Source organism: Rhipicephalus microplus, chromosome 1 (genome assembly GCF_043290135.1).
Source record: "Rhipicephalus microplus isolate Deutch F79 chromosome 1, USDA_Rmic, whole genome shotgun sequence".
NCBI classification, from domain to species: Eukaryota; Metazoa; Arthropoda; class Arachnida; order Ixodida; family Ixodidae; genus Rhipicephalus; species Rhipicephalus microplus.
The window spans coordinates 102,647,320-102,674,388 of record NC_134700.1 but is presented as its reverse complement, the minus strand read 5'-3'; the positions used below and the strand labels follow the sequence as shown (position 1 = coordinate 102,674,388).

At 40.2% G+C, this 27,069-nt stretch overlaps 1 protein-coding gene across 1 annotated transcript in view; it reads left to right on the top strand.

The window, feature by feature from the left end:
- The window catches only part of LOC119178424 (coiled-coil domain-containing protein AGAP005037), a 421,294-nt gene that overhangs the window by 380,310 nt on the left and 13,915 nt on the right, over positions 1–27,069 (top strand). Inside the window, exons 14-24 of the mRNA XM_075886482.1 lie at positions 2,289–2,342; positions 3,381–3,413; positions 6,967–7,065; positions 9,072–9,226; positions 10,312–10,427; positions 10,901–11,031; positions 12,334–12,409; positions 16,200–16,283; positions 16,965–17,070; positions 20,771–20,820; positions 23,892–23,931. Coding sequence (XP_075742597.1) covers positions 2,289–2,342; positions 3,381–3,413; positions 6,967–7,065; positions 9,072–9,226; positions 10,312–10,427; positions 10,901–11,031; positions 12,334–12,409; positions 16,200–16,283; positions 16,965–17,070; positions 20,771–20,820; positions 23,892–23,931 — 944 coding nt within the window. The remainder of the gene's footprint in view (positions 1–2,288; positions 2,343–3,380; positions 3,414–6,966; positions 7,066–9,071; positions 9,227–10,311; positions 10,428–10,900; positions 11,032–12,333; positions 12,410–16,199; positions 16,284–16,964; positions 17,071–20,770; positions 20,821–23,891; positions 23,932–27,069) is intronic.

The window sequence follows — 27,069 nt, the reverse complement described above, 5'->3', positions numbered from 1 at the left end:
CGCCGTGCGTCAATTGCCATAGTTTCACAGCTTAATAACTTATATAGCTGAATATGCTTGATAAAACAGATAAACAATTTATTAAAGTATTAAAGTAATATTAACAGACATATTTGAGTTTTTGAATGAATTCATATCATTTTACTTGAGGCAACATGAATTCGAAAAAAGTGCCGCCATATCCACGAAGTGAATGATGATGAGTGGGCGAAGCTCCGGAGGTAAACCTGGTAAACCATGAATCCTCTGTACATTTTGCCCACTCGATTTTATTACATCGCTCCCCCTAGCGTACGTCGCCGCACTAAATCGAACGATTGCCTTCAACCAATGACACGCGCCATATGTGACATCATTCCTATTTTATAAGATCTCGCGTCTTTCATCAACTACAAGTACCGCTTTCTAGTTTATAACATCTTGCATCTTTTCATCATCAGCTACAAGTACCACCATCTAGTAAACACTACAAGAACTAAACGAGAGGTGGCTACATACAGGAGACGGTACCGCCATCTAGTGAACACTGCAAGAACTAAACTAGAGGTGGCTACATACAGGAGACGGTACCGCCATCTAGTGAACACTGCAAGAACTAAACTAGAGGTGGCTACATACAGGGGACGCACAGCCCACGCCCTAAGGAGCTTCGCCCCTAAAAGAAGAATCCACAGCGCCACACAGTATTTGCAGTAAATGCTTGAATCGCTCAACAGCCGTTCAAAACTTCCATGTAGCAGTGCGACAACTCCATTGAGTTGATAGAGTTGTGGCGTTTTGATGGCCATCGACTGGACGCCCGTCAAAATGGTTCCTGTAACAAAGGTGTAAAAAACTCGCAAGTTCCATGTGAATTCACCTAAGACAATTCGAAGTTAAAGGCCATCATCTTCTCTGTCGATGTATTACAAGAGAGCAGGGACCGCGAGCCACGATTTCACAGGGCCACTGCCAAGTGCTGTCTTCATTTTCTTTTGTTTTTCTTTGTTGAGGTCAAGCACTGTTCGGTTTTGTTCGCCGACCAATGGGGGACTCTACAACAGCATCGTGTGACATGGCATCACAAGATGTCAGATTGAAATTTGGGACATGTTAATGACTTCGTATAATCACGTCATCATGTGATGATGTTTTTTTGCATCACTTGTCGCTCATGCTGTGGTGCTGTTGCCGCTGATAGTCAAATTCCCCGTTAGCGTTTCAGGCTTACATTTTAAGTACTTGAGCTTCTGCACATCTATCTTATATTATTTATATCAATAACCTATTACTGTATTTGAGTTGAGAAAGCTGGGGTTTTGATTTGTGGTTTTTTTTTAGTGTTATATCTGTTGCTACATTTACTAAACTCCTATTAGAGAAAATCTAATGTTGCTACCAGATTTACAAATTAATATTTGCTTGACGTGCCTCAAAACATGCTTCTACATGACAAAAGCGACTAACCATTGGATTAATGGATGAACTTTGCTTTAGCACATTGCGGGCCGCTCCCTCGTCGGAACATCAAGATCAAGTCTCTCTGCTGCGGCGCGGGCCGGTTGGACTGCATGGGCCATGTAAATTCGACATCTATGACGAATTACTCTCTTACAAAAATTTTACTTTGTAGCTTATAATTTTACAGCATTTTTGTGGCCATTTTGTTTTTGCCCCAGAACATAATTTTCTTCTACACTCTAATGTTCTTTCTTTCTTTGACTCTCACAACACTTAATCATAAGGCATCCTAATATATACAGTGTCAAAAATTTTCATAACTTGTTGGTTTGCAATGGAGCTAGAAGGAGTCAATATCTGGCAAAACAATATCTAGTGGCTCACTGCAGCACAAAAAACACACAATGAATGAAGTATAAGTGACAACAATGAGCACTGAACTTGCAACAACCAGTACCGGAAAATTTCTCGTATATTTATGCTGTCAGACACAGACGTCGTCTACTAAACATGCGTGGCTGATGCATGCGTAGGGGATGAACACTCGTATGAACACTCGGCACTTGTGGGTTTGCCTGATGACATTGTAAATCACATACGCGATACGATGTGTTCATGAACTTTACATCTTGTTCACTGTGATGCTCAAAGAGGTGCCAGGCAGCGTGAGGATCGGTGTCAGAGCATGCAGTGGTTATCGTACTTCGTGTGGCAAATCATTTTTTTCCTTGTAAGCGCTGTACTGCATGCTGAATGCAGGGGATTCGGCATGTGCTATGCTGGCATGTAAAATATGCCACAATTTACGCTTATTGACATTTTATTGACTGCCTTTCTTATTTTTCTAGCAGAGAAACCGACAAAGCCTGCAATCAAGGGCATGCGATCACACTCTATAGCAGGTGAGGGTACAACATTCCATTGAAGCTGAAGCATAGTAAATAATGTTGCAGTTCAGTTCATCTTCATCTTTATCACAATCAATTTATAAAAAAATACTTCAGAATGCAGTATGGGAATTATAATGTAGAATTCATTATACAAAAAAAGACATGTTTCTTTATATGAAACCAACCAGTGTGTTTTGCCACGCAAAGCTTCAATAAACTAATAAGATATGTTACTCCTGAACAATGAGAGCTTTAATATGACGAGTGGTTTTGAAGCACTAGATGGAAAAAAATGTGTAACCAGCTAAACTGTGCATGTTACTTTCTAAATTTATTAGTAGTAGCTTCTACAATATTGGAACATTATGGCTAAAGCAGCCCAAGTCATGAGAATGAAGCACAGGTTTTGATATTGGCAGTGTTTTTTGAAGTTAATGTGCAAGTTTTGGCCTTCCTGTCATGTAAATTTTTATACATCTGTACTATTAGATTCCGTAATGTAGTACAATTGCATTCCACAAATGACACCTCTCTTCAATAGCACTCTGGGACAATTGTTAGTCACTTCTATAATAGCACAACCTATCATAACCTTAGAGCTTATAAAAACGCATCTTCTTGATGACTTGCTGCCACCTTACAAGCATCGAAGGTGTATTAGTGAACGACCAGTTAGAAATGACGCACATGAACTTTGTGACCATCTGTCCCAGTGGACATATTAAATTAAACTTGCTCTTGCAGTTTAAGCTTATAGGTTATTAGCTAATGATGTAACATTTCAAATATTGTATGTTATGTGACTACATATTCCTTACATTCACATCAGGACACACAAAAAATGTTACTTCATTCTCTAAAAAAATAGAGAAAGTGTGTCATGTTTTTAGGATTCATTTGAAGATCAAAGGTCATTAAAACTTGCTTTTATTATTCTGCTTTTATTTGAAGTCAATTTTTCTTGACACACCCAAATCCTCATTTACATTATCTATGATTTCCTACGCACTAAATCTCACTGCGGCCTTTTTCTGTCTTTGGCATGCCTAGATGACTACTCTGGAGTGACGTCTGCAATTCCAGGTAAATTTCATCTTTATAATGCAGCTTCTGTACGTTTGCCAGTTAAATTTTGTTTTTAAGTTCAAAATATTAGTGATAGGATTGGATATAGATAGTTTTTCGAAGCTACACAGCAAGGGTCTCTACAAGATCCTGTCATGATGCAGTGTTTATTATGTTTGTCAAAGAAATTAATTCACTAGTGTGTACTTAATGCATTGAACACACTTGTTGTTGAGCGTTGTAGAGAAATTCAAGTAATTACAAATCAAGGTAATGAAAAGCTTGTAAATCATGCAAATCATCAAGCTTCATTAAGAAAGAATTAGGCCAGCTTCACGCCGGTGGTGTGCAATGAAACAAGAAGAGTTAGGGGGCTTTCCGTAGCATACTAGCAAAGCTCAGACTAAAGATAACCACTTAAGCCTAGATATAGCCACATGACCTTAGCGAGGGCCAGTCAGGACTTGAAAAGCCTAGTTCAGCCTCTGTCTTTCTTTCTTTCTGTCCATATCTTTGTTCCTCTCTCTTTATTTTTTATTCCTATTTATGCCTCTATATGTGTTTCTCTTTACTCACCCTTTCTATTTTACTCTTATTCTCTCGCTCAAAGCAACACAATCATATGCTTCACATAAGTACTTGCTCTGCTACCGGGCCTGTATAACCACGTAGTAGCGACACTTGCCTTCCAACCATTGCTACTTAGGTTCAAATCGCGCCTTGCCCAAGGAATTTTCTTTCATTTTCATTTTTTCTGCTGTTAACTTCTTTGCCTCCAAACCCCTCTTTCTTCTTATCCACTTCACTCAGCACACTTTTCATTCAACGCATCCCTCGTGCCTCCTTCTCGGCTGCTTGTCTCAGCATTCCTATTTTTAATAGGTTTTACTCTCTCTTTCTACATTTCTTCACTTTCCCTCACAGCTTCTTTATTCAGTGGACAGGTTTGCCAAATTGTTGTGGTGCACATACATTCGAGCTTCAACAGATTAGAAGAGCATGTTGTGAAGCCTAATTAAGCAGCTGCTCTGTTCAAAACGGTCTTGAATTCAAGCTAATTTTTATGAAATAATAATAATGGTAATCAATAAAAATATGGTGCTTCTCACAGCCTGAATCAAATCAGAGGTATGTGTAAAAAATAAATGAATAACCACAGTATATGTTTAACCAGACTGCAATACTACATGTGCTACACTATTTTCCATAGTTTTTCATCACTTCCATAATTTACGCTTACACACATGATCAGTCAACACCACTCAATTTTTGCGCGTCTCGCTGGCACTGATGTGGTTGATAGATTTAAAGATCATTGTTCTGCTCACTTCAGTGTCAGTAGCCATTCTCAATACTAGCACATGAAGGTGAAGATATAAGTTATCTCATTTCCACAACCTTTAGGATAGTGGTACCTTCAGTTACAGTTATCTAGCTTGTCAAGCGTGCCTCGACAATTTGACTGTGAATATTAAACTTGGCATGTTCAGTACTGTTAATTCATGATCTGATGAACCTTGTTAGAAGGTAGTATTACATATTACAAAACAAATGTACAACTGGGCTCAGTAATATAAGCTTGTAGAAAATGCATCATTTTCGAAAAATTGCAACAAGACCAACTGACTAAGTTTGACAGCAGCATATATAGCCCTGCCACAGTGGTCTACTGACTAAGGTACTCGGCTGCTGACCCGCAGGTTGCAAGATCGAATCCCGGCTGCAGCAGATGCATTTCAGATGGAGGCGGAAATGTTGTAGGCCCGTGTGCTCAGATTTGGGTGCATGTCAAAGAACCCCAGGTGGTCGAAATTTCCGGAGCCCTCCACTACAGCGTTTCACATAATCATATCATGGTTTTGGGATGTTAAACCCCACATATCAATCAAATCAATTGACAGCAGCATATTCGAATGTTATACATTGTTAGGCTAGTAGCAAACTTCTCTAGCATTTGGTCGGATGTAACTTTACTAAGTGCTGGCGTACGGTAACGAAGCTACTCCAATGAGCGGAGCGGTTGTCGTGCTGTCAATCGCTTCAGCATGAAGTAAGCGGTGAGAAGTAAGCAGTGGTATACAAGGCATCTGCTGGTCTCTGCAGCAAGAGCGCATGCAGCAGCACAACTGCTGTCCAAGTGGTGAATCCCGCCCCCATCAGCACCCGCTCACATTTCGTTGCCTGACAAAGCTGGCCAGTGCATTTCATCTTGACTTAAGCCGCACCTGTTGTACATGCAGCCTTCATTAGCTTTCTCACACGCATTGAATATACGATGCGCGGGGCCATGTTATCAATTGGAACTTAAAATGGAACAAAATGGTAATGCTCACGAGATAGAAGGCTCCTTGAGTGTTCATATAATTGCTATTTCGATACTACGGAGTAAAGAGAGTTGCCACTGGCTGAGATGTAACTTTGTTTTAATGTGGCGTTACCATCTGTAAAAAATTTTAATTAGGAACTGAGTTCATTAGTAAATTAGATAGTACTGTCAACTGTACCAGATTTTCTACAAAGTACTGCTGGTGCAGATTCTATATATACATAAAAGTCGGCTGTTTTGTTCTTGTTCACAGCTTCTTCACCTAGAATAAATTGACACTAATAACTGATTAACACATTGGCACGAAGTGGTAAAACAGTGTATATTCCTTATCAATTAAAAACTGTGAAGAAAAAGGCTGGAATTTGTACAACTTGAACATGACGGTGGAACACTCAATAATTTTTTTCTTAAGGACACCTATAAACATATCCTCACATCTGTAACAGCTTACACTCCAGTCTCTCAGTTCTAACGTCTTTTGTTGGTAGAAAAAGCCATTTATACACATATGATAGGCTACTGTTTACAGAATCTGCATAGCAAACCTGTACTCTGTTTTAGGGGTACATGCAATAAGCAACTCTGGTTATATAAGCAGACAATGTACTGTACACATACGAAGTGCCACACTGGGAGACAGTCCTGAATTATTATATTTCTTAAACTATATTTTTATTCATTATTGAACATGACCATGCATAAAGTGGCTCACATAAGTGTGATTAAAACTACACATTAGCAATGACTCACTGTACTTTACCATTGACAGTAACATTCCCATCTTTATAGGTTCTATTTCGCAAACTGTTTTTATAAATAAATTATGTAAATAAATTTCCAGCTTCTTTCTTGTAGAGCTAGGTATACCATCAGAAACAAGCTCGCATGCAGTGTGCAACTTCATCTTAGGGTAGAACTGACGCAGGGCCCAAGATGTGAAACGGGCATATCGCATTAAAGTTCTGAATTTTCATGCTAGTTAAACACTCCAAATGTGAAATTAGGCAGCATGCAGCGTTTTTAAATTTTAACAAGAATGATATCCTTTTTGTAACATTCAAGTACAAGGTAGTAAGGTTAGTGATGAGTTAAGCAATGGCTTAAGAAACAAAAATGTCCAAATAAATTATTGATCTGTCGATGGTGTAAGCAGTGCGATATGTTGTGTTTAGCACAACATATCGCAGCCTGCTACACTGAAGCTTGTATTCGCTCACTGGACCTTGCTTGTTCTCCCTCCAGACAAGGATGGTCGGCCTTCAAAACCAGCTCCACCACCCAAGCCGGCCTCTCTGAGTTGTGCTCTTGAGTCACGGCAGCATTCTTCATCTCCGGGAAAAGGCATGTGTTTTTGATTTGCACAAGCTTCCATTGTGTGTACACAGTTTATTTTTGCATGCAACCTCATTACTCATTTTATTGCAGACCCAGCTCCTGGATTGCCAACTATCTATTCCGATGCACCTCATCAATGCGCAGTGCTTTCCATCTAATTTAAAAGCTGCTTTACTTAAATTACTGGTGTAACTAGAATGTGCAAGAATGGAAACTAACTGGTCCTTGACAGCAATCAAATTCCATATTTACTCGCATAATTTGGGCACTTTCTGTCGTGGTTTTGGGGTGGGGGTGCACAAAAGACACGGGGATTTTCTGAGCACATACGAAACGCGTCACAGTCCAAACACACATCGTATACACATAAAAAAAAAAACAAAATAAACTGAAGAGCAAACAAAGTGTACTTGTTAACTCAAAAGAATCAGCATGTACTATAACTAGTCAGATCTGGTCACGCATGGTCTGGTGGGCATCACTGATCGCGAAGTCCAATTAGGAGTTATCATCATGACCACTGCCAGTGCGTCGCGGCCCTCCCAATGCGCACCTCCTCGGTTATGTCAAGCGTGTTCGAAAGGCCTATTTTCTTGGAGCTCTTCTCAACAATGCTGGGAGAAACTAGGTCCCACGACACGGCGATGCTGGAAGATCTATGCATCGACACATAACTGAAAAGGCCTTCTTCAATGGCAGGAACTTTGCATTAGCAAGCGCGCTGTCTTCTGCTTTCCCATGAACCGATCGCACCGATCGTACGTCACCTTGAAGTGCTTTGCGGCGGCTCAGTTCCAGTTTTCTTCGGCAAAATTTACAAAAGTGAGCTACAATTTCATCATATATATGATTACTGTAGCACATCGCAAGGGAACCGTAAAAACGCATCGGCTGGAAGCGTGCATTGCAGCGCGGACGCAGAAAATGAGATGAACGGTTTGCACGTGACAGGCCCTCGCACACCTCTGAGCCTCTGATGCAGAAAGTTGTCCGTGCTGTGGCCCAAGAGCATGCATTCTCAAGTTCGTTCTCCCGGTGGTCGAAATGAAAAGATAGAAGTAGGCAAATGCTCGAGCAGTTCCAGTCACCTGTCAAAATGTTTGAGTGTTTGCATACGGTATTCTGAAGACCCTAGTTTGGGAGAAGCCCTTGTAAGAAGGGACAAACCTTGTCTGGCAGCTTATCTGCTCGGCGAGGCGTGCGCCCTGTTCGAAGCATCGAAAAGTCTGGTGTTTCTTCGTGCGCGCGCCGACGGGCTGGCTCGGACTGGTCGGGAAACGAAACATATGCGAGCAAATATTTTTTTTCTATTTTAGCAAAGCTGAGAAGTAGGGGTGCGCCAATTATGCTAAGGCACAAATTATGCAAGCAAATGCGGTTGTTACAGTTGACTTTTAATTAGTATAAACTGGTTATGATCACAGTAACACGGTAAGTTGGGCCAGTTGGTTGGGACCCATTGTGAAGTTGTTTACGGCGCAACGCCAGAAACACACAACAGGAAAGAAGCAAAAGAGAAAGAAAAGTTGGCATCGTCTTTTCTTTCTCTTTTGCTCCTTCCCTGTCCTGTGTTTCTGGTGTTGCGCAGTAAACAAGTTCAGGATGATTATGATCATGATAATATAACGATAGAGTTTTTTAACTAATGGCTGTAAGCAAGGAATGCTGTAAGCAAGTAGGCACTTGCTTACAGAAGTCAGGCTGTCAACCTTGGTGTCACAGTACCCTGACATGTGCTCCTGTGGCGTAGTCATTTAGTTGCTTCCTTAAAAAGAACTTCCATTGCATCTAAATCAGTTGGGCAATACAGACTTTGCTTAAGGCTGGTCACATTTTGAGTGTGTCTTGCGTACTTCCTTTTGTAGCATTACTGCTAAATACCTCATATTTTTTCCTCATTGCACTTGGCCTTGAAGTTACAGTACAGAGTACCACAAATTATGTGTTGAACATTCAGAAATTGCACTGTTGTATGCAGCTGTCATTATAGCGAGCTTCATTCCACTGTGCAGATATTCATTTCACTGTGGAAGCGTGCTCCCAGCTGCAGCTCTTGAGAAAGCAAACCAAGGACCTGCGGTTGGAAGTACGTAACCTGCGGCGGATGACACAGACTCAAGCTGTCACCGCCAGGGAAATGATTCGGGAGACATGCCTCAAGATCAAGGTGAAAATTCTGCGTATTGTCTCAAATTCTTTTTTTGCTTTTTGAGCATGATTATTTCAGCTGGTTCTCACCTTCATGTTTTCCTGGCACGTAAGATGCTGCTTCCACTGCTCGGCAGCCATTTAGCATGGCTGTTAAACTATGTTTTGACATTCATTGCATTGTTCTTTTGCGATATAAAGGCGTTATTTAACACTGTTTCCATCGTCAATGGCACTGGCTATCACACTGAAATAAAATGAACAGATACATTAAAAAATAACTTTTTTCCAGAAACCAAGATAGGGGTGTGGCGAGTTGGGCGGGTTGGTAAAGATGCATGACTTCGATATCTTAGCACCAAAAAACAAAAACAAAAGAAAGAGACCTAGACAACATTTACGTCGCTTTCTTTTGTCTCCATTTTTTGGTGCTAAGATATTGAAGTCATGCGAGGTAGGGGGCGGGTTCATTATGTGAGTGGGTTCATTAGGCGAGTGAATGCGGTATTGTCATCAGTGGATTGCTGGGCTCAGACATCACAAGACATAAGACATACTGCCTTTCTGGTGATAAATGTTTTGCCTAAGTGCACCAGTAAACATCGAGGAACTGTTTAACGTCGCACTGCCGTCCTCTCAAGTGCATTGGCATAGAGTTTTCAATCATCCCAGCCCAATTTAGGCCGATTTTTTAGTAGGATACAGCTTCTCGAAAGGATATGGGGAGTGGTAGAGGAGCTCGAGCCATCTTGCCAAAGGGAATGCATCAGTTACTAACATTCAATATGTAAACACTACAGTGAAATAACGTAGTTGTTATACCATAAAAATGCCCATATTTTTAAATACATTTCGACAGCATTAACTAGCTCCTGGGCCAAAAATGTCTCCACAGCAATATGTAATCCATAACTCAGCAGGACCATTCCCACCAGTCTTTCAGTTACACTACATAAGTTTACTGTTGTGATGTAATCAACTTGCGCACTGGTTGATTTTCATGAAAACTTGAAAGCAGCCAAAGCTATCCCTGAAAATAGCTTCAAATATTGACTCAATATTGATGATAGTTCTCTGTGTATCGGCATTTGTTTTTTAATTTAGGTGATGCTGGCTGCTGTTCAAGTGGGTGAAGACCAGGTTTGTACAGAACGACTTCGGGTGTCCAGGGAAGAGGACCTGTACAGACAAGATGTCACACGGCTGGAGAAGGACCTGTCGTAAGAAGCCACATTTTTATTAGTTCGTTCAAGAACTGCGTATACAAATATTTTGTCACATTTTGAATAAGATGCGAGCTTACTTGAATACATATTATTATTATTATTATTATTATTTATTATTATTATTTATTTACATATTATTATATTATTTACATAATAATATTTGCAGCGTACAAACTTGATATTGAGGTTATATTGCACTGGATCTTGAGAAACCAAAAAAAGAATGAAACTTGGAATTAGAACCACTTTGAAAGTTTTTTGCCAGAACTGCATTGCATGATATATATAAATTTTACACAAGCATGTATTGGTCTAACAAGAATGTTTGAAAGTCCATGATTATCCTACTAAGCTTCTGAAGGGAATGTCTTCCTAACAATTTCTTTTGTTATCTGTATCAACGACCAGGAATGCTGTATATGAGTTACTGAATTTGCTGTGTTTGTCAAATGCTTTTTCCGTTGCAGTGACTTGGAGAGTCAAGTAGAGGAGCTCAGGGGCAACGTGATCAATCGAAGATGCCGAGTAAACATGAGCAATGTGGAAAGCATGGCTCTGGTTCTCAGCAGGGCCAGCAAAACAGTAGCAGACCTGAAAGGTAAATCGCTGAGTAACCAGTCCAACAGTGACCCTCCGAATGGTTTGTTCTGTGGTTTAGCTATCTCGGCTTAAGGAAAGGCTCCTATTATCAGAAAAAAAAAAAAAAAAGCTTCAAGCAGATTCACTGATTTAACATCACAAAGACCTGTTAAAATTGTAATTTGATTGCACTGAGCAAAATGCACAAATGGAAAATAGGACAAAACATGTCTTGTCCTGTCCTATTTCTCATCAGACATTTGTTAATTTCACACAGCGCAACCACATTACAATCTAAAGAAAAAAAAAGGCGTGCAATCACAGACACAAGAACTCAGAGCACCACAAATGCCTACAAACAACTGAGTTTTAAATAGGCGTTTGTGGTGTCCTGACTTCTTGTGTCTGTGATTGCATGCCCTGTTCTTTCAGAAGAAATAAATACCAACTAGCTCATCTCTCTATTACTTTAAACACATTGCAATACCATACTAACTAGTCTAAACTGAAGTTTTGCTTAACTGGTTGAAAACAGGGAAGCTAGTGGCATCATATTACTATTTCATTGCTTGAATTAGCTCTATCGAAGTTTTGCCACCCCGTTCAAGTTTCAAGTTCAAAACATTCAGTGGACCAAAGGTGAGCCATGAGAGGCTCGCACAGGTTTTTGGCACATACCAGCTAGAGTAGTTTTAGACAGCTCCTTTTTTTTTGGTGGGGTTTGCCTGGCTCTGTTAAAGTTAGGAATAAACCACCACTTTTGTTGATTTAATGCCAAAGAAATTCGGTTACTTGGGATTCGGACCCAATAAATACCTGGCGAGGAATGGTAATTTGAAACTTCATTAAAACAAATTTGTTTTGATGAAGTTTAAACTGCTTATCTTCACTGATACTTTGGTAGCTGCCTGGTATGACTGCAATGTTTTGAGTTGCATACAGTTATTTAACAATCTGCCTCCTCTATTGAGAAAAATAAAAAACAAAAATATTCACATATCTTACCTATAAACTGGGACCTTCCACTTGGCTGTTTTTTTTTTATTCCCTGTGAAAACTCGCCTATTTCTTAATTCATGAGACATAAGAAGTGGTAATTAGTGCTACATTAAATAAAAAGTTAATTTCCCTCAAACTGGTTAGTATATGTTGATTTATGTGAATGATGTTGCTATGACAATATCATTCTATTACATCGCATTTACAGTTTGATTATGCTGAACCTATGCAAAGATAAAGTACGATTTGAGTATTTGTTTGAATGCACCATATTTATTCAACTGTTGGCTCATTGGTAGCTTGTATTCTTTTCCTGTTGCAGCGCGGTTCCCAAATCTACAAGAAAGCTTGAAATCAGTCATGGGAGCAGAAATGGAAGTTGTTGTTCGAGAAGAAAAGTAAGTGTCTATACAAATCTTTTATGTATGTCTTCTTGCATCATATGTATATCAAGACATGTACGTTTAGGAAGTGATATGAACGGTGATACACTGCGACTTTGAGCAGTCAAGATGCTTACTTCTGTCTAAGACTATTTATCGTTGGCCATTCCTAACTGCATGTAACATACAATATATTTCTTTTACATAATTAGTGAGCCATTCTGCTGCTTGAACTGGCCACCATGTATCTGTGTTATTCTTTATGTGGCTTGCACACCTCCTGTTTTAGGCATGAAATTCTGGCACTTGGTGTAGACACTGTCAGTTGAAAGTAATTGAATGTGGCATTTGTTTTCCAGATGATGATGATGGTGGTGACCATGTGCATAACATGAATTGATTACATTTACCATCAGTCAATAAAATATGAGTTTAAGCATAAGCTATGAGTTCATCGTGACATATTGTAATGAATGCATTTTGCTTGAAAGTTTTTTTCTTATATAGTCTACAATTATAAGCTTTTTGCTAATTTTAAAAAACTAGTGAGGAGTAGCTGATGTCTAGCTGTTATATCGATTTAGTACAGTATATACTATACAGTGCACTTTGCCTAACATTTTACTGACCTTTCTATAAGTTCTATAAATCTTCTAACAAGTATTTCTGCATTTATTATGACACCATGAGCAGCAAACCAGCAGTCGTCGCAGTTGTGTCCTAGCCAAACAACTAGCTGAATAACAAATCTTTGTACAGAGTGTTTCTGAGAATACATTAAGAACTAAACATGGTGAACTAGCAATGAAGGCTCTCATGTTTTCACACGTTGAGAACCGATTTCTAATGTACTACAGGCTGCTCTGAGGTCTTGTGTAGCTAAACTGAAGCTGTGCACCAGTGTTGCGGAACGGGCACATTTATTTCAATTCAGTTACATTCTGGGAAATTAGGACTTACCGCAATTTTATTCCTTCTATTTTCTCAGAGTGAAAAAAACTTGGCCAATTCCTGCTTCGAAATTGGGGGGACCGTTCAATTCCGTTCCTTCGATTCCTCAATGTAGGAAATGCATCTTGATAGTCTTATTGAGTTAAGAATGAACACCTCATGAAAATGGCGTCATGAGATGCATTAAGAACTGCAAAAGTAAGCAAAAGATGTTGCCAAGGTCGAGGGTTAGTAGCTTGATGGCATATCTCGTGCAGTAAAACCACCCTACCAATTCCCATAGAAGCAGTTCTCCCACTACATGTAGTATTTGTATGGTCAGCATGTTTGAACAAATGATGTTTTTTTTAATTGTTTAAGCTTATATTTGTTAATTCTAAACAGAGGCAATTCCGTATTTTCAATTTGACAAAAGTAGTCTTAAAAAGCAGTTTTGTCACATGTCTGGAGCAATCGTGACTATAGAGAAAACTAAACTGTGACTAACGGGGAGCAAAACACCTTTAGATATGCTGGTACTATATAGAACAGTGCGCTGCCGCTTGGGCATCCTGTGCCTTTTTATCGAATACGGAACACTGGGCCACATGCTTGTCTTCACTTACGCTTGTCAAGTGTGCCTCACAAGCATGGATGGGGTGAAAACTTTCTGTGTTCACCTGTGCACGGGTATGCAATCTCTTCCTTGTCGCAAAGGTTATTTACGTGTGTCGTGTACTAAACTGCCTGTAAGATGAAGAGCAGGCTGTGCATAGAGTTTTCGCCAATCTCATATGGGGGTATTAATAGGAACCAACAGCAGATATAATTTGTTTCTCCCTGCATTATCACTTGGGATAATGCATTTTTTTGTAAGCTAACTTTAGCCCCAGTTTTTATTTTACAAATTGGCAGATTGTTCTCACTTTTAAATCATGCTAACCCTTGGTTTTGGCTAACTAAAGGATAACCAAGAGAGTGCGTTGTGGCCTTCGACTTCGATAGAACATGTATACTCAGGCCTCCATGGCTAATTTGAGCATGATATTACAGTAGTACCTATTAACGGTGTAGGGAATTATGTTCTTCCCCAATGTACTCTTTGCTTGGTGATGTGAACAGGGATTTGTGCCGAGATGTAGGAACCGAGTAACGATGCAGAAAAAACAATGATAATAATGAGATGCTCTCACCCTGGAGCGCTGGGACTGCGAGATGACCAGCTCTCAGCTCGAGATTGAGGAGCATTTGATCTTCTGGGATAATCTACCAAAAGCCTGATTTTTCGAACACGTTCAGCAATTGGTCCCTAGTTCTGTGGTCAGGAGGTGTAGGTCATAGAATATGCTTAAGCGTCCTCATGATTTTTAAATGCTGAAATAAATGTCGCAAGCAGTACAGTGTACAAAAAAAAGCTTCTTTATTTTAGTTTTTTTTTTTGTTGAAAAATTGCAACTAAATTTCAGAAGCTAAATGGGTGCTTCGCTGTTTAGTTTTAAAACCTACCCGAATTGAGATTGACGGCTCTTTGAATGACTGGTTTTAAAAAAAAAAGTAAAATATATTTAATTATGCATGTGTTGCGCTTCATAATCCTGAGCTGCTCAAGCGCAAACCACTGGGCTCAGCAGCCTGTGTGGTATTGCATTATGCTTGTGCTTCTCCAGCCGCCAACAGGTGTGGCGGCGGCGTCACCTGCAACTTCCCCACCCTAGAATGGAGCGAATGTGGGTTTTCTTCGCCGAAAATTATCATGTTGGGACTCGGGGAGGCACCGCCGTGGCCGTGGTTATGTGGGCTTTCCTGCTTCAGGTGGCTTCTGGAACCAGTGCTTCCAAAGTTAATTCTCTTGCTGTTGTATGGTGTAGGAGCGCAGAAAGTTGATTTTGTACGACTGTGTGCTGTGGGCTTTCCTGCTTCAGATGGCTTCTGGAACCAGTGCTTCTAAAGTTAATTCTCTTGCTGTTGTACCCTGGAGGAGCGCACAAAGTTGATCTTGTACGACTGTGTGCTGCGCTGACCTACTGACCTTCGCCGACAGAGTTTCAGGCGAAGCTGCCCGTGCGGGTAGACAGTATTGTATTGTAATGAGGATGGAAACTTGCAGTGAACAAAAACATTGTGCCAGCATTAATACGCATCACAACTTAAAAAAGCGTTTTTTCAAATATGCATCTGAGTCACCGACGGCAATAGAAGCTAGCACAAAAAAGTAAAAAGTGGGGAGACAGCAGGCGGCTGGAGTCTGTAGATGGCTGGGCCGCCATGAAAAATAATCACACGGCATATAGGGGGAGGGGGAAGATGCTGCTGCCATAGTCCCACTCGACCAAAATTACGCGGAAAATAGAACCGAACTTCAGAGGCACACAGTCGATATAAGGGCAGAGTTGTAGTAGGCGAGTTGCTTATAAATGTACCGTGCTCATAATCAGCCAAGCCATATTAAAAATGCTACTTTATTGTTAAATTCGAGGCTCTGATGTTTTGAAGTTTGAAAAACAGCAGTTAGACAAGAAAATGCCCTGTTTTCGGGAAGACTTAATTTAATTCCCATTCCATTCCTCCAGACGTTGTTCCCATTTCATTCTGGGGTTACAAAAGTGTGGAATGATTCTGGAATTATTTAAATTCCAAAGTGGCAACTCCGCAACACTGCTGTGCACTGTTTCTAGCTTATCTGCGAAAGCTCACAATACAAAATGTTCACTTCGTGGCCACTACACCATTACTACTGTGCTCTAAAGGAATGTTTTGCACTAAGTGGATGGATGCGGAGAGTGAATGACACAGCTTTGTAATTTTCATGCTTTATTGATAATCTCCACAAATTTTTATTGAGTGGCACTGATGCTTGCTGTTTTTTTCACCGCAGATTCCTCAAGGAGGAGCCAGAAAGACTAGAAAATGCACTTAGGCGGTGCAAGAAGCTTACTGGGACACTAGTCACATTAAAAAGGTTTGCACTTTTTCCCCCAAGCTATACATGTGCACTAAATTTTTTCCTGTTTGTAGTGTTTAAGCATTAAACTGTTCAGTAGAATGTGGCTTTTACGATATTACAATGTTCCTTTTGAAAAATAATAAGAGCTTTCCATTCTGTGCAGTTGTACTCAAGGCTGCTCTAAATATTTTATATGAATCCACATTGTATTCATGCATTAAAGTTGATATGAAATCTCATCAATTTTTTATACCAGTGACTGCATTAAACCAAAAGTGCGAATGTGGTTACTGGCTTTGAATGAATATTTTCTAGTGGTACGTCCATAAGTTGGTTATTTCAGAGGGCCTAGTAATGCATTGTTGATATAAGAATTAGTCATCATTTTTTAAAACAGCTTATTCAGCTTCAAAAAGTATTCAGAAGTTTCAGATGTTTCGGTTTCAAAAAAGCATCAGGAGTACTGGTGTTATTGTCTGGACCACCTGAACTAGGGTTCAGAAAACTTTCACAAGGCTGCATGTTTGTGTAAAACATTTATGATTTTACCCCAAGGAAGATCTGTTGCTTTCTCGAATGTTTACCTATGGGAGCATGATTTCCTATAGCTGCACTGTGTAAATTAACACTTTTTTTAAGCATCTTCTGGCATGAAAAATAACTCTCGTCAATAAAGGAACTGCTTCATGCACGTAGGTTGGCATCAGTTCAAGAGCAGAGGCACACGGGAGCTCACACGCTCCCTGAGAAAGCAGCATCAGCGGACGGGCCATACTCCGACGGCGAGGCACACACTGCTCGGGTGAGCAACAACTGCGCTGCAGCATCCACAAATGTGTTGCACGCTCATTTTGTCTATGCGAAAGTGTCGCAAGGTAGCATAAAATGTTTCATCCTGTCACCTCAAGTATGAAAAACTGTTGATCCTAGACAGGTGATGGCTTAAGGCCCTTATACAGGTTGTTGTTGAATGTTATTTTCTGATCCCGATATGCTCTTCACCATTTCTATTTTCTAGCTTATTAAAAAAAATGCTTCATGAAGCTCGTGTATTATTTTCACATTTTCATGTATCCATCATATCAATGTAGATTTACTGTAAGAGGTCATTACCATCTTCTATAAAGAACTGCGTTTAGCCACGCACTAGCTGGTTACTGATACTACTAGTAGGTTGCCAACACATTTGTCCTATAGTGTAGCTTCTCCCTGTTTTGGGTGGGCATTACGTATGAATCTGAAGAAAAAAAAGCACTACAATGGTATCCACATTTGTGTCTCCTTTTGTTGATGCAAGGGCTTTTTTGGTACCAACAGGGCAGTGCTAAGTGGTCATGCTTGATATGCTTATCCTGGAAAGCTTTTCATGCTATTTGCAGTTATATTATGTCATTGGATCTTTTTAATTATTGTATTTATATTGTGATACAGCTTAAGTTGCTTTAAAGTTCAACAGAAGCATCTCAGATGGTTATTTGAGGCGTGTTTTAATACCATGAGCTGCTAGGCCTATAGAAGTTTTATATTCTGCATAGCAATACTGGCTTCCTAAGGACAGTGACCCAGGAAATATATTTATTAGGTGTTCTTGAACTCGTGATGCAGTACTCTTTAAACTAGGGCATGTGTCTTTCATAAACTCTTTTATATGAGTTACATTATTTGCATTTATTTAGGTATCACCTTCCAGCTTTTCGACAGAACAGGTCTTTCAATAGATTTTATGTTAATATAGCATTAAGTTCGTGTTATGCTGATGTGAGGCATAAACAGTGCATATATATGTGCCCATTAGGGCAATGTTGGTGAAAAACAGCTCAGGTTTATGTTATAACTCGATTCAGCATGAAAATTGACAATTATTGTTTTAATTTGGTTGAACATTTGCTGTCATGATTATCACAAGATTCGCTGTGCAAGAAATATAATTAAACTTTTTGTTAAATGCAACCCTTGAATTCGAAGTAGTCACAAACAGGTCAGGATGGGGAAGTTTAATGTCTTTGACAGAAGATGGAAGGATTTCCGTGTGACTGGTTCATCAACAGGCTCAAAAAATGTTGAGCGTAAAGTGTGCCCGGAGTAAATTATCACATTTAATCAAGTGCCTTGTCAAACATGAGGCTTGATTAAGAAACAAGAAAACATGAAGGCAGCAAGCTGTCGCTTTAGAAGACAGAATTTCTGATTCGTTATTACAGATGCAGTGGCACAGGAACACTGAAATAAATGTGGTGCATGTTTTTTCAAGCTGATTAAGGTAAACACAAAGGTCTTAATGGTTACCTTCTGTGCTAAGTAATGAGCCGCTCGAAGCCCAACTACAGCCTTAATGAAAACACTTCAGGCATTCCCTGTTTGTATAAGTTTTGTGACATAATTGTCAAGAACTATAATAATAACTTAGATTTGTAAGCTATGGAGTTTTCAGGGTGCATAAAAACAGTTCACTAATCTATGCTTTTCATACTCTCAAGTAATATTGTAGCCGAGGCAATAATAGAAGCTCTGAAAAGTTCATGGGATCTGATCAGTGTGCATTGCACCAAATATATTGAATATATTTTGCTTGACGTGTGCTGCAGAAATAACAATATTAAATTTTTTTTGCTGTGCAAATATCAATAAGGCGTAGCTGTAAAATAGATATCATGGCCGTGCCGCAGTGTAGCGATGATCTGTATAGTAGACTCAAGCCTCGATATAACGAATCTGGATATAACGAAATATTGGCTATAACGAAGTAATTGAAATAGTCTCGCAATACATTTGGTGTGAAGAATAAATATTTATAACGAATTTTCGGATATAACGAACCTATTTTTTGTGTCAGATGCAAGTTTGTTATAATGAGGTTTGAGTGTATAACGCAAACAAGATTCTGGCCGCATGCACTGGTTTTCTTCAGAATTCTGGGGCTTTATGGAAACAGACGTTTAGACCTGAATGTACTTTTAGTACTCCTATATCATCTCTCCTCATTTTTCTTGCACAGTGAAAACTCATGAACATTCATTGTCTTCTAAGAAAAAGTGCGCACATCATTCTTCTGAGTTTGAGGCGTGTTTTTATGCATGGCCTCATAGAATAAGTTTTTTCAACATATTTATGACAATGAATTCTTTAGAAGATGTGAGATCATTTGGTAAACTTAGTATTCTTTGACAATGCAGATTGCTTATGCTAGTTCAATGATCTCTGTTGTGGTAGAAAATACCATCCAGAGAAGATACAAAATGAATAGCACCAACATGTTTTTTTTTTTTTTAATTTTGAAATGAAGGTCAATAAGAAATCAAGTGCCTGCAGTGCACAAAATGAAATGACGCTTACACATTTGGTGACGTCTGTGGTCAATATCAGTTCCCAAGAGGAGGACTCTTTCAACGCAGTCATGTTGAAGGCTCTCTTTAGGTGGCCAGAAAGATAAAGAAAATGGCGCTTTATTTGTATGACTCAGAACTGCATATAATCAGTCAGGCAAATCGGCGGCTGCATTAAAGTACAAGTTATTAACAGATTAGAGGATTTCGTGTAGGGCTCCTTCCGGTGTTTTTTCCGATGTTCAATAGCAATAGTTGGAATCCCAGCTCGTATTTTTGTACTACTTAGTAATACCTCCCATATCTCCTTCACACATAATGATTTTCTAAACAAAAAGAACATGTGGAATTTCTACACATACACCTAAAACGATGTTTCGATGACCATATCAAGGCTGTTAATACCATAGTGAAATTCACCTAATGCTACCACTGCTACTTCTATCAAATTGAAGCTTGTTTAATAGAACCATTAAAGAGAATTGAAAACAGAACCATATGTACACGAAGCTGCTACATGCACACATGTTCAGTTAAAAGTTTGATACTATTTTGTTATCTTGGCCATAGATAGCATGCAAATAATAGCTGTGTTCAAAGATTCATTGCGATTACAACTCGTATCGCAAAGATAGAAAGTGTAGCTTGTGAAATCGAGGCTGTTTCGCAGTCACTGAGAACATTTCCCGTTAATTAACAGAATTATAAAACAGAGATTGCACTGACATGGAATAATGCTTTTCTTCCATTGTATGAAGAACTAATAAATGAGAATTAGCAGAATTGTGATGCTTACCATAGAATGCAAGCCGCCTGGTGTTGCAGTGACCTGACTAACCATGCTATGCTCTTTCAAATTTAAACTGCAGGCATAGTGAATATGGGTTTTTATCCTTACAAAATACGAGCAATGTCTCAGAACCAGTCGTCATTGGCACTTATCATATGCCATAATTGACTCAACTTGCAAGGCAAAAATGATGTCCCCTACACGGAGCGTGAAACATGACTGCACTTATGTCCCACGGCAGCATCACCCTATCACTGTGCAGCTTTGTGCGCGCAATTTTTGGCGCCCCCGCCCAGTTTTTCGGGGCCCCAGCCACTGCAACAGGCTCTCAGATGGGGCCAACTGTGGACCCTGTTGACACCTGTCATCCTTCTCTCCTCCCCCGTTAGTCAAGCAGGCAGGCTTGGAAGTGGAGTTCTAATTTCCGGGAGAAAATAGAGTAACTATGGCTCTCTTGTCTGCCTCTTGCTCATTCCTCGTCTTGTGCTGCTAAACAGGCTGCATGTAGCGCCCCGTTTCCTGGCAAGACCCCGCTCCTGCCCTCTATTTATTTGCGGTTCTCTTTAGTTGTGGGATGTGGTTTGTTCATTTTTTTTTTCTGTCTCTTTGCGGTGCCTGGAGTACTATGCCACCGAGCCATTTGGCGCTCAGCAGCGGAGACAGCCCCCGTCAGCCCTGCCGCCATTCGTTTTGCTGTGCCAGTGAACTCAGTATGACGCCCTACTTTGTGCATCATGCTAGTGTGACACAAGTTTAATGTAACAAGTTATGAATACCAGGTTCGACGAACACTATCATGCTGTTACGATTGATGCTAGTGCCTATCAAAGTCCCACTGCCATAATTAATGGCACTTATGCAACTGGAGTGCGATCTTGTATTCACCGTATGATGACCCGTTCAGGACTCCTCTGCCTCTACCATTCTATAGAGATAATGAACATAACTGATAGTATAGTTTGTCATTTAAAACTCAATACTCACTTTATTAACATTTCGTTAGCGGGAATTCTGGATGAACCGACCTCATTCATGAAAACGGGTAGAGTTGAGGCTATAGCTTTTTGCTGTGTTTAACTGCAGCACACAATAAAGTTCCCCTCTAGAAGCCTTTTTGGTAATTCTGCAGAAAAACATCGACCTTTAAAGAACATGCATTGATCCTGGGGAGAACTCCTATTCTTAAAAAAAACGTGTACTGTGTGGCATCCTATATTAAAAAACATAGCGTGTTTGTATAGAGGTAGGCGTCATTTTCTCATCAGTTCCTTCAAAGAACAAAAAAGAAGCACTTCGAGAGTACTCACTCAAATGTGTGCATTCTCACTCCGTGGGCTCACACAAATACAAATGGCCATGATTTACATAACTTACATCTAAGCTGTATTGATGTTCAATAATATGTGCTTTCAATAATAAAAAAATAACGACTTCCGTTAAATGAAACACAAAACGAACACACCTTTGAGGTTAATTCAGTTCTGACAGGTTATATCATTGTAAGTAAAAATTTGACATTTGACTATTGTAGTCTCTAATGGCACTCATGAAATTATTCAAGCTTGACTGGTCACCGCATACTCGCCTGGTCGTGCACTAAACCTTGCGATTCCAGTTTTTTAATGGTGTAGAAATGACGCTGGTTGTATGAAGAATCTATTGTCTACTGGCTAAAGCAGTTCTAGCCCTGCTTTGGGCAGATTTTGAAACGAAAATGGCATGAATGAGTGCTCGTATTAGTAAGCATTATAAATGCTAATGAAACCGAAAGCGCCTTCATCTATTTATCTACGACCTCACATGAAAGCTGGTGTCATAGTCACGGTCATCATTAAATGGAGAGATAACGGTATAAACTAGTGCTTTAGAGTGTCCAGGGGTATCACAGAAGTATGGGGTCAGGAAACAGTCCTTTTGTTAAGTGGCAGCAGTGGCAAGCCATTTGGAGACATTATGTGGAAATGTTAATTAAACAGGGTTGTTCTGCATATGAAATAGATAGCAATAGAGCCACTTGATGTGATGTGGACAGGTAAAAAATGTGTGATTGTTGCAGAAATAACTGAAGGCTGGCACCACTGTCTCATTTGCGAATGTATCACATGGCTTTGAGAAATCACAATATCAAAAACCATTGAGCAGAACAAGATCTAGATGCTATTTGCCTTATATTATGATTATTGACAGCAGTAGAAAGTTTGACAGTGCTTAAAGTATCACAGTATAATGAGAGCTCATTTGTATGCACAAAATTTGTAAAAGCTTGTTTTCATCATGAAGTTATGAGGCAGGATCTGGTGTGTTTTATGTTTTGGCATCAGTAGACCTTAGCGCATGATAGAGTGGGTTAAGCTTATTAAAAATAAGGCTCAGTACTTTTTGTTTCCTGGTGAATGTATAATGAAATATGCTGGATGGCTAAACTTTGTCAGTTTCTGTTAGGTTCAAAATAATGGAAGTCATATGCTGAAGGTTTAAAGCAACAACAGAACACCCATTGTATGGCAGTACGCTTATGATAAAATTGCAGATTTCATTGACAGGGAAAAACCGGTCATGTTGAGGATATGGTAAATGACGATGGCAGTATATACTGATAGCATGAATGCTAATGGAAAATAAAATGCAGCAATTGGGTAAAGCAATCACGTTAGTGTATGAAGAGAAAGACCGCGTGTTGCCAGCTCAGGATATCACAATGGAGGTGGAAGAGGCTTTTGTCTTGCTGTAGAGATCATCTGGTTGGCAATGACGATTCAATTCGTTGGGCGACGGATGGCGTCATACTGGTGAGGGGCACTGTCTTGCACTGCCCACCGCGTGTTCTGCATATACCAAAAGTTACGGAAAGCAGCATTGGGCCTCGGATGTTCGCATGCTCGTTTACCCGAACCAAAGCAGTTTTTGGCATGAGCGTGAGCTTTCTTGGCATGGTCTCGTTTTTGGAGAAGTATTTTCAGAGTGGCAGCTCACGAGTACGCTACTCGTTGCTCTGACCCTGATTTCCTGTAATTAATCGTGTTGATCTGCTTTGGAAATAATCCTTGAGCAGCGAGCAGTGGCTTCTGTTTGCATATTGCCTTGGTTCGTGACTTTCTGTTTAGTTTTTGTCTCGTGTCGACGTTGCATTGGGCTCTTTTCAGAATTATAGTCTTTCACCTGTTTTTTGCATTGCTACCATTTTTACAAGTGTTTATATGACAATTTTTGGAATGTCAGACAACACTTAAAGCATAATTTTTTGAGGAGTGTAACTGAAAGAGTAAATGTTAGAATGGCGAATCTATCTACATATACAAAATAAGAATGACTTTTTGATCCAGCATAATGTTTTGATAGTTTTTTTAGCTCTGTGTTTATTTGTGCTTTAATGTTTGTTTTTAGATTTAAACCATTTTTTTTCTGCTTACATCCGTGCTTTTTTGTGGTGAATTGTGGGTTGAGTGAGTTCAAGGTTTTTGAGTTTCTTACGTTCTTTTGTTTTGCTCTCCCCTCAAACCGATACTGCAGCCTGTGGAGAGGGTACTCCACACTGGGATGGTCGGATAAGGTTGGTGTCGAAAGAATGCGAAGCCCGATTTTGAGCCCGAGCGTATTTCTCGGTAGCTGAAGCTCTCGGATAGGTGTAGCTTTTTGGCCGAAGACATTTTTTGTTCCCTTTTTTTTTTTGAAAAATTTGCAAAGCTGCTGTTTAGTGATGTTGCGCGAACACTGAAGGAGCAAACGCGCAAGCTCCAAGAGACTCGAATAGAATGTGATATTGAGTTGACACTGAAGTTTATTGTACTCTCCGTTTTGTGGCATCATGATGACATTATTGGTGCTAGATTCTGTGCTTTATGGATCATCTTGTGAAAGCAGCATTTCATTATATCTGGTCTCACTTACCTGAGGATGCCATGCACTGGAGAGTGGTCCCTACTGTGGAAATTTTCATGACAGAAGGGCACCCTCTGAACTTCAAGCAGTGGGGGTTGGGGCTGTGATTCAGCTTGCATTATCTCATACTGGATGACCTGTTGGTAATGGAGCACTCTGCAGGCGGCGAAGAAAGATGCCTTGGGGAAGGCGGGAAAGGGGTTAGTGGGCTGTTTTTTTGGCTACACCCCTGCTCGAAAGAGCCAAGATAAAACATCATCCGAAATTTTGAATGAATCGTGAAACCATTCACCGTCTATTTTTTTTTTTACTTTATGCTCTCACCAGAGGTATCAAATGACGTTCTTGAAAGTGACCATAGCCGCCCGATTCAGTACAAGTTACAACAAGCCTGACTGCGCATCATCAATCATCTCTGTTCGTTAGAGAACAGTCTGACTTTCGCTACCCAAGTTTCCACCTGCTCTACGCTGCATTTTTAAAGACTCTTTCTTGGGGACCTTTGACGCAAAAATTTTCGTCTGCCTGTCTGTTTTTCTGTCTGTCTGTTTGTCTGCCCTTAATGGTACCCTAAACGGCATCAAAGGATGACCCGAACAGCCGACCCCATACGCAGGGCACACCAATATTGCTCAAGATTCAGCATTCATATTTGTGCGATTGTCAATTAAACAGCAATTATTGCGCATATCTGAGGCATCATAACAATACATGAATATTCTGTATGTGTGTATTTTTACTAGAAAATGCATACATAAGGAATTCTAAGAACCTTAGTGTTTATCACGCTGTGCTGACCATGCAACGCTTGCACGAAAAGGCAAGTGTTTCCAACCCTTTCCTAAGACAACATGGTGGTGGCACCTACCCATCGCTTTGCATTCTACAACTTATCACTTCCGAGACGGGCATGCACGCCGCACGCTTCGTTGTCCAGGATAACCGCCAGATAGCGCTCATGTCTCACGTGTGACGTGACTTGATGTGCTCTTTCGTCTTCGCTGCACGCTCGAGGCACTGTAATGCAGTGCCTCCAGAATACCATTCACCGATTTTCTTGTGCAGAACATCAAATAAACGTTTTGTTCACTCTCTCCAGACACAAGACTATCATCTTTCAACGACATTTACAGTGTAACATGCAAATGCGGGGCAAATTTTTTATTGAAGTGATTTGATGACTGCCGTCACATTCACCTCGATTATTCTCGCTAAAGAATTGGAACACAGGGAGCGAGGCAAAAGCATGAAGCAAGGGCTTGAAGACATTACGAGATGGTCCTTTAAACACCTAGCTTTGTCACAATGCAGCGGCCTAAGGACATTCTGCATTATATGAATGCAAACAAAGAAGGAAGCATAGCATCTGCTTCTTCAGTAGATACATGCGAATGAGCCACCTTTCTTAAAGATCTGTGAACTGATAAGATGGCTAATAGGTGTACTAGCGTGTACTAGCAAAGACTTTCAGCAATGTCAATCATACGCGATTGCACGATATGTGATATTGGGAGTAGTGGAAGGCATTCATATGTTTTTGTAGACTACTGAATTTTTCTGTCAGTATTGCACTCACATTTTTCTCCCAGAAAAACGACAGGGACTGTGGTGCGTATAATTTCTGACACAATAACAATAATGTTTTAAAATGCGAAGCTCTTTAAGGGGCCAGGCTGTCACAAGGTGTTGTTGTCGCTTGACGTAACGCATGCAATGCCACATATGACATAGCTAGCTACAGCATATTGAGCGTGTGCTCGTACCAAAGAGGAGTCTTCTTCTATTTGTTTATCAAGCACCTTGATGATCATAATAATGGACGCAGAACTACGTATAGAATATACAACTGTAGCATATTGAGTGTGTGCTTGTGTGAAGAGGCGTACTCTTCCTCTTGTTCATAATGATGATGTCAAGTGAAGAAATTTATTCGATCCACCTTGCACTACGATTGATGGTGGTGCCATCTGGGTTTCATTAGGGGATGTTCCAGAGCAGCAGCAAAGAAATGCAGAAACAAATACGAGAGTCCAAATGTCGTGCAAGCCCTATGCTACTGGTCCGCTGTCTCGCGAGTTCTTATGACTGTGATTCGTGAAATACGGTGCCGCTTACAATGCCTGGCATGTCCAACTACCAGAAAACATTCACTGTCGTTCTGACGGTAGCAACTCATGATTTGGGTGCTCTTTCACTATCAGATGGCCCTTGCATCACAAATCACCACACATCATCACTGTCGTACTTGCTGGACAATCAGCTCTGTCTTTTTCTGTGGCTGGAGCCATCTTGTGCAGCACGGATTCGGCACTACCTTATGAGCAGGGGCAGTGAATTCGTGAACTAGCCTTCCACGAGAGAACTGGTCTTGCACAACGGGGACAGCAGCTTTACGCACTGCAACGACAGGAGACAGGTGCCATGTGGGCATGAAACAGATGCATAGTCATGAATCTTCCTATGAAAAGCAGCAGCATCAGTGCTGTTTCTAGTTGGTATCTAAGACGATGTAAGTGGAATAGATGATTCCTAAACACTGTGCAGGTAGCTATCCATAAATGATTGTGGAGATGTAGTCCCCATGTTTGAGCTCTAATTAGTCATGGGGAAGCAGTCATCTAGGAGGTAGTTCGTTCAGCAGATTTTTATCGAAAAGTTTCTCCAAGCATTCACTCGCTTAAAATTGTTGACAGCGGGCTGGTTTCAATAGCACCAGAGCGTGTACTCATTACATTTGAACATTCTATTTATTATTTATACTCTTTCTGCTCGGGCAAATATTTTTCGCAGTAGCGCTAGTGCAATTCTT